The following is an 8,730-nucleotide window of genomic DNA, read 5'->3' on the forward strand; positions in this document are numbered from 1 at the left end:
GGGGGGGGGGAGGGAGGAAACAACTTAGAAGTCAGCTTTACCATTTTACAAAAATAAGAACATTAGCACACAATACTCACCTCCACTTTGTGTGATATATCTGACCCACGGAAGTGCCTGATACCCGCTCTTCTCAATAATTTTCATATACCGGACCTTGAGAAAGAGAAAATGAAATAAAATAATGATATATATATCGTACTTTGCGCTCTATAAGGCGCTACGTCTATAGGACGCAGGCATTCTGTGACAGAAGCTGCAGTTCAGTGACCGCTGAGACAGGTGGCGCTGTGATTACGGTCTCAGCAATCACACAGAGCAGACGAAGAACGACGTTGTTCGTCTGCTCAAGGGGCTCTATGGTGAGCTCCTATGCCGTGGTCGCGGTCCCCCAGAGGAGCGGGGGACCCCGATTGAACGAGCAGCGGCTCCCACTTTACATTCAGCTGCTTGAAAAAAAGTGTGTGTGTGTGTGTGTCTGTATGACAATGGAGATTTTCCAGCAGCCCAGAGAGATAGTCGGCCATCATCACTGACATCAGACATTAATTATCCGCTGTTGGGGAATGAATATAACTAAATAACAGCACACTCTGTGTCTGAGAGGTAAGGCTGCACTATTCAGGGTGGACAATCAAATTCCTACAAAGGCCTGTCCCTGACTAGTTCTCCATCAAGTATCTAAACCCAAAACAAAAATGTAATATACAGTAATACCTTGGTTTACAAGTAACTTGGTTTGAGAGCGTTTTGCAAGACAAGCAAACATTTCTGAAAAATTTTGCCTTGATATACAAGCAATGTCTTGCAAGAAGAGCAAAATTTTGTAGAAAACCACCACTGAATAAGGCTGTAGCAGTGCGAGCGAGGATTCTGTTTAACGACAATGCAATGTCACATTGGATAGATTCCTTGTTAAGGTTTCACGAAGAGAAAAAGATTCCATTCAAGTCAAGAGTCAAGAGATAGGAGTGATTCCGTTAGTGATAGTGAAAGTCGTCCTACACAATAATCCTCCTCTCTCTCGTCCCCCTCACACCAACCACAAAGGTATGGGTAATTGGTTTCTTTTTCTTTATATTTTGTACAGTATTATATTACAGTACAGTATTGTAATCATTTTTATATGAATATTTTTGGGTTGTGGAACAAATCATCTGAATTTCCATTATTTCCTATGGGGAAATTTGCTTTGATATACAAGCGCTTTGGATTACAAGCATGCTGCCGGAACTAATTATGCTCGTAAACCAAGGTATTACTGTACAGCAGCGTATCAGTCCTTGGATGTGGAGCTTGCATTAGTTCTTTAAAAACAAAAAAAACACACCCTTCCTGTCCCCGAGTGGCTACTCTTCTCTATTGTATGCATTAGGGAATCCATGGTTGCCACCTAGAGGCTAGACTATGGATATGCAAAACAAACGACAAACGCACTCAACAATTTGTCACCAGTTATACAGTAAGGTGCACACGAAATGGGCTTAGAACAGTAGAAAGGCATCATTAACAAGAGTGACAGCCGGTCATAAAAGATAATTGGCGAAAAGCCGCATCCCCAAGTCATTTTATATGCACCCAATTTGAAATCTTCTGCCCCCATGTGCTCCAAGGTGGAGACTCTCATAGTTTAGAGTTAGGACCGCACTATAAGAGGTGCCTTGGCGCGGCAGTGCGGCTTTCACATCCTCTGCAGAAGACGTGTATCCAAACCTCTGTTATTATCCTCAGTGGTGAGACAAGTTGTTTTGCATGCTGGTTTGTGAGTGTGCCATGATGCCTTTCTACTGTTAGACTATGGATATATGTCTGCCTTTGTTCATCTCCATTACATTGGGGATGGGGAGATTAGTAGTTTACAGAAGAAGATTGCATTGTTTTGTGCACTCAGCTCACACAGTACCTGCTCAGGTATTTTCTGCACTTGCTGCGAATGTTCTTGGCCTGAAAAATGAAAACTAATCCAGCCACCTTATCCAAGGGCACCGATATATCGGCTGACAGGTGGAGACTCTCATAGTTTAGAGTTAGGACCGCACTATAAGAGGTGCCTTGGCGCGGCAGTGCGGCTTTCACATCCTCTGCAGAAGACGTGTATCCAAACCTCTGTTATTATCCTCAGTGGTGAGACAAGTTGTTTTGCATGCTGGTTTGTGAGTGTGCCATGATGCCTTTCTACTGTTAGACTATGGATATATGTCTGCCTTTGTTCATCTCCATTACATTGGGGATGGGGAGATTAGTAGTTTACAGAAGAAGATTGCATTGTTTTGTGCACTCAGCTCACACAGTACCTGCTCAGGTATTTTCTGCACTTGCTGCGAATGTTCTTGGCCTGAAAAATGAAAACTAATCCAGCCACCTTATCCAAGGGCACCGATATATCGGCTGACAAAACATATTGACCGAAAATTGCACTTTTGGCAAAATGCAGAAAGTGCCATATTTTGGCTGATATGCATCCGTTCTTTCTCTCCTCCCCGCAGGGGGCTGCTCGGTGTCCCAGCGGGGAGGAGAGAAAGTGTCACAGTCGGCTGAGCGCTGCAGGAGGAGAGTGCTGTGAGCGGCCGGCGTCTCTCCTGCCCGCACTGCTCAGCCTCCTGTGACAGCGTGTCAGGATGGAGAGCGGGTACAAGCAGTCAGTGATCGCTGAGTGTTTGTAAATAATTGAGGACAGAGTATGGTTACTATATCCTCAATTATGAATGAATGGGAAGTGATCTACATCCCCTCCTGTTCATTCATAACACGAGGACAGAATGGGTGGAATTTATCAAAACTGGAGCAGAAAAATCTGGAGCAGTTATGCATGGCAACCAATCAGCATCCACCTTTCATTTTCAAACCTTGTAAAAACTGAAGTGAAGAGAGAAGCTGATTGGTTGCCATAGGCAACTGCTCCAGATTTTTCTGCTCCAGTTTTGATAAATTCCACCCATTCTGTCCTCGTGTTATGAATGAACAGGAACACTCAGTATAAAAGATTCCTGTTCATGTATAACAGGGCTCTGTGTCCTCAATCTCTTTTTCTATTTTAAAAAGGGAAATACCAGGGGTCTGTTTAGACCCCAACATTTTTTCATTTCAGTGCACCTCTACCAAGGGCTGGTAAGCTGTAATATATCATATTTTTGTTTCAAGGTGCAGTTTTCCATTAGGCATATTTGTACCTGAATTCCAGAAACTGTAAAATAGGGAATTTCAAACTTGACGCTGATTGGAGGTCTTCCTTCCAGTTCTTCTGTCTCCACACTGGGCAGCCCAAAGTGTGCCCGCATCAGATACTCTTTACCACCCTGCAGATCCAAAACAGCAGATTGTTTACAATGTGCAAAGATCACAGATCTACCCAAGCCAAGAGGAAAAGATGATATGTGATTAAATAAAAGAGTTGGGGCGCTCGAGGGTCAGAATGAGCTCTGCAAGGACTCTGATCATAGAGGAAATGTATTGCAGTGACACCCACATGATGAAACATTACCGAGATTTACTGCCAAATTTCTGACTAAGGGGTGGACGTGATGGTGACTTTACTCCGATCAGCTATAACATTGTGACCACTGAGAGGTGAAGTGAATGACATTGATTATCTGGTTATATTACAATGACACCTGGAAGTGGGGGATATATTACAATGGCACCTGGAAGTGGGGAAGTCAAGTCCCTCTTGCTGAATGCAACTGGGGTTTGGGTGTGCACCAAAATAAATGACAGGTCCCCTTTATATATACAGAAAACTCCACAGCTATATGTTTTACTCACCGGAAATGATTTGATTGTCCAGATGACCACATTTTTTTCCGGGACGTATTTTGCACTCCCAACGCTGGTTTTAAATTTTGGGGAATCGGCATCGCTGGGAACCGGAATGGAGATCTCCACATTATTCGCTACGGACTGTTTCTTAAATTGGCCTTTTGCCTAATGGAAGAGAAACCAGAAAGTGAAGTCTCTTCAGGAGAGTCAACTAGGACAGCTACTTCAGTTGTAGGGCTGCCACCGGGATCTTCATACTTGTGTGTGCTCATGTTGGATTATCTGAAGAAATACGGTGGCCATTTTCTAGTAGCCCTGAGCGCATTTTACTTAGTTTAGCGTTAGCGGCTGGTTTTGAGACTATAGAAGTTCACTGATGACATTCTGGGCACCAAAAGTAGAAATAAAACCGGGTCCCATAGCTTCTCTTATCTGTGTCACCCTGTGGTGGGAGGGACAGACCCCATGTCCCATAACTTCTCTTATCTGTGTCACCCTGTGGTGGGAGGGACAGACTCCATGTCACATAGCTTCTCTTGTCTGTGTCACCCTGTGGTGGGAGGGACAGACTCCATGTCACATAGCTCCCACTGTCTGTGTCACGTGGGAGGGACAGACCCCATGTCCCATAACTTCTCTTATCTGTGTCACCCTGTGGTGGGAGGGACAGACTCCATGTCACATAGCTCCCCCTGTCTGTGTCACCCTGTGGTGGGAAGGACAGACCCCATGTCACATGGCTCCTCCTGTCTGTGTCACCCTGTGGTGGGAGGGACAGACCCCATGTCGCATAGCTCTCCCTGTCTGTGTCAACCTGTGGTAGGAGGGACAGACTCCATGTCACATGGCTCCTCCTGTCTGTGTCGCCCAGTGGTGGGAGGACAGACTCCATGTCACATAGCTCCTCCTGTCTGTGTCGCCCAGTGGTGGGAGGACAGACTCCATGTCACATAGCTCCTCCTGTCTGTGTCGCCCAGTGGTGGGAGGACAGACTCCATGTCACATAGCTCCTCCTGTCTGTGTCGCCCAGTGGTGGGAGGACAGACTCCATGTCACATAGCTCCTCCTGTCTGTGTCGCCCAGTGGTGGGAGGACAGACTCCATGTCACATAGCTCCTCCTGTCTGTGTCGCCCAGTGGTGGGAGGACAGACTCCATGTCACATAGCTCCTCCTGTCTGTGTCGCCCAGTGGTGGGAGGACAGACTCCATGTCACATAGCTCCTCCTGTCTGTGTCGCCCAGTGGTGGGAGGACAGACTCCATGTCACATAGCTCCTCCTGTCTGTGTCGCCCAGTGGTGGGAGGACAGACTCCATGTCACATAGCTCCTCCTGTCTGTGTCGCCCAGTGGTGGGAGGACAGACTCCATGTCACATAGCTCCTCCTGTCTGTGTCGCCCAGTGGTGGGAGGACAGACTCCATGTCACATAGCTCCTCCTGTCTGTGTCGCCCAGTGGTGGGAGGACAGACTCCATGTCACATAGCTCCTCCTGTCTGTGTCGCCCAGTGGTGGGAGGACAGACTCCATGTCACATAGCTCCTCCTGTCTGTGTCGCCCAGTGGTGGGAGGACAGACTCCATGTCACATAGCTCCTCCTGTCTGTGTCGCCCAGTGGTGGGAGGACAGACTCCATGTCACATAGCTCCTCCTGTCTGTGTCGCCCAGTGGTGGGAGGACAGACTCCATGTCACATAGCTCCTCCTGTCTGTGTCGCCCAGTGGTGGGAGGACAGACTCCATGTCACATAGCTCCTCCTGTCTGTGTCGCCCAGTGGTGGGAGGACAGACTCCATGTCACATAGCTCCTCCTGTCTGTGTCGCCCAGTGGTGGGAGGACAGACTCCATGTCACATAGCTCCTCCTGTCTGTGTCGCCCAGTGGTGGGAGGACAGACTCCATGTCACATAGCTCCTCCTGTCTGTGTCGCCCAGTGGTGGGAGGACAGACTCCATGTCACATAGCTCCTCCTGTCTGTGTCGCCCAGTGGTGGGAGGACAGACTCCATGTCACATAGCTCCTCCTGTCTGTGTCGCCCAGTGGTGGGAGGACAGACTCCATGTCACATAGCTCCTCCTGTCTGTGTCGCCCAGTGGTGGGAGGACAGACTCCATGTCACATAGCTCCTCCTGTCTGTGTCGCCCAGTGGTGGGAGGACAGACTCCATGTCACATAGCTCCTCCTGTCTGTGTCGCCCAGTGGTGGGAGGACAGACTCCATGTCACATAGCTCCTCCTGTCTGTGTCGCCCAGTGGTGGGAGGACAGACTCCATGTCACATAGCTCCTCCTGTCTGTGTCGCCCAGTGGTGGGAGGACAGACTCCATGTCACATAGCTCCTCCTGTCTGTGTCGCCCAGTGGTGGGAGGACAGACTCCATGTCACATAGCTCCTCCTGTCTGTGTCGCCCAGTGGTGGGAGGACAGACTCCATGTCACATAGCTCCTCCTGTCTGTGTCGCCCAGTGGTGGGAGGACAGACTCCATGTCACATAGCTCCTCCTGTCTGTGTCGCCCAGTGGTGGGAGGACAGACTCCATGTCACATAGCTCCTCCTGTCTGTGTCGCCCAGTGGTGGGAGGACAGACTCCATGTCACATAGCTCCTCCTGTCTGTGTCGCCCAGTGGTGGGAGGGACAGACCCCATGTAACATAGCTCCTCCTGTCTGTCGTCTTACCTTAACCATGATCTCCAGTCTACTGTGAGTAAACTTCTCAATCACGGATTCAATCCAAATCAATGGTTTCACCTACAAAATTGAAAATAGATTTTATTTGTCATCTATTAATATGATATAGATTTCTATGGAATATGTCCAACCAAAATGACATAACAGCTAAACTGGATCTGCCATAGAAAATCATGAAAACAAAGAGAAAACACGGCCCAATACCCCACATCTGGTATCAGGTTGCACCGCATTCAGAAGTGTTTGTATCAGCTTTCATGGCATCGCTCGTCCTTCAGAAAGGATTTTGCCCATTATCTTTCAGAGATCTTTTGTTACATCATATCAGTAATCATTTCCCCTCGAACAGAACCAGTCACCAATAAGCATTTGTAATAATCGGAATCTCCACTCTCAGACCCCCGTTCACATGTAGCGACATACCTTTGCAGCGGCCGGGATAGCGCGACTTTCAGGGCGACGTTCCAGCGATGGTAGCGCGACCTTCTCCGTCGGGCTCCATAGAAAAAAAGCAAAATCGCGCGAAATCCGCCGAAAAAAGGGTCCGGTAGAAGCGACTTGCGAACGCGACGAGCGACATGGAGTTAAGACAGCTCCATTGAATAGCATTGGTCGGCGACTTCTCGCGATATCGCGCGGCAAAAATGCGCGATATCGCTACATGTGAACGGGGCCTTATTGTTATAGAGGCAGCCTTACGGCCCCATTCACACCAGGGCGACAGCTTTTCAGTGCTTTTTTTCTCATATGTAAGAGCGTTTTAAGCTCGTTTTCAGTTGACCAATGAAAAGCAGTCTCAGCTGCAAAAATTCACTAAAAAAAAAAATGCAAAAAACTAGCTGATCGGCGCATTTCCAATTAAAGTCTATGGAGCAAAACGAGCTGATAAGCGCTGCAAAAGAAGCTCAGGGACTAATTTAAACAACAGGTGTATTTGTACGTGCAATTCAGCACATTTGCGTGAGCGGCCGCCCTTAGCCCTGGTTCACACCTAGGCGTATTGCATATGCGCCTCTGTCGCGCGGTTTTTTTACACGGTAAAAAAATTGCGTGACAAACGCGCGTTTCCATTGGCTGTAACCCAATGGAAACGCGCAACAAAAACGGCCCAAAGTAGTACCTGTACCTTTTCAGGCGTGGGCCGTTTTGTAGCGCGTTAGGGACGGGCTAAAATACGCCAAGGTGTGAACCAGACCCATTGAATACAATGGGATTTAGATGTTTGAGCGTTTTGTAGAGCGTTCGTCGAGCGTAGAACACGCTACAAAACGTTCAGGTGTGAACGAGGGCTTAAGAATACTAGGATTTTGATTTCTGTGCGTTTCAGCGCAGGAAAAAAAAACATGCGACGAAACGCCCTGGTATGAATGGGGCCTACCTGTTACAGATCATTTTTAGGTTACTTACTTGTATTCTCTCCTTGTCAAATCAGAAGGGAATACAAGAGCAAAACACAGGTAAATAAGAGCTCACCCACAACTGTATCTTTCCCACAGGGAGAGAATGGAATTGATTAACAGCAACAACACACCTAATTCTGAAAGAGAAAACTGCACTATTATAATAAATTACGCATAGGGACTCAGGTAAGCAACAACTGCGCAATAATCAAATCTTAAATAAGAATCGAAGATTCTTAGATGTGGCGTTCCTGGTGTACAGGAGGCCACCTATGTGATCAGAGGGTCAATGTTGTATCCTTCTATTGCGATATTACATACTACACTAGATGGATACCTGTGTGTTCAGCCGATAAGCCATCAACTCGAAGTCCCCGTCTGGAGGAATAAAGGAGATGGTACGATCGTTCTCAAAGCGCGACAGGCGAACGCACTGATGGAACTTCACATCTTCTAGTTCCACAGTCTTGTTTTTATTGCCTATGATGGGAACCAGACAAGGACAGTCACACCTCTGTATATTGCAAGAAGAATAGAAATAGAGAGAGAGTGATACAAAGGAAACAGGCGGGTAGTTCCTCTGCCCTCTCTAGCAATGATATCACCGACACGTTTTCGCCAGCGTCAGGATCGCTGGTGAGTTATAAGCGTAAGGCAGAAGCCCGGATTACAACCAGGGACCCAACGTGGCAAGATGGAAGTCCTAGGTACTTAGCAATGGCCAAAGTAAACACTTGGGACATCTATTTCAGCAGTGGGTAACGGTGTGCGCCTGTACAGTTCCTCCCCAATAACAACACGGTTACAATGCATTTCTGGAGTCTATTATTCAGACTGATGGAATAAAATTATTTATTAAAATGTTCCCCTGCCCCCCCCCCAGTGCCTG

General features: G+C 47.6%; 1 protein-coding gene across 2 annotated transcripts in view; it reads right to left on the bottom strand.

Annotated features, from left to right (window-relative positions):
* AP1M2 (adaptor related protein complex 1 mu 2 subunit) overlaps positions 1 to 8,730 on the bottom strand; it is a 22,642-nt gene that overhangs the window by 2,559 nt on the left and 11,353 nt on the right. Inside the window, exons 7-11 of one of the 2 annotated variants that reach the window (XM_018562391.1) lie at positions 8,179 to 8,321; positions 6,430 to 6,501; positions 3,763 to 3,921; positions 3,171 to 3,296; positions 81 to 156 (exon numbers count right to left, since the gene is read on the bottom strand). In XM_018562391.1, the coding sequence (XP_018417893.1) occupies positions 81 to 156; positions 3,171 to 3,296; positions 3,763 to 3,921; positions 6,430 to 6,501; positions 8,179 to 8,321 (576 nt within the window). Of the gene's footprint in view, positions 1 to 80; positions 157 to 3,170; positions 3,297 to 3,762; positions 3,922 to 6,429; positions 6,502 to 8,178; positions 8,328 to 8,730 lie in introns of both variants that reach the window. The other variant, XM_018562392.1, reaches the window with a different exon arrangement.

This window comes from Nanorana parkeri, unplaced genomic scaffold (assembly GCF_000935625.1).
Source record: "Nanorana parkeri isolate BGI_ZX_2015 unplaced genomic scaffold, ASM93562v1 scaffold576, whole genome shotgun sequence".
Taxonomy (NCBI): Eukaryota; Metazoa; Chordata; class Amphibia; order Anura; family Dicroglossidae; genus Nanorana; species Nanorana parkeri.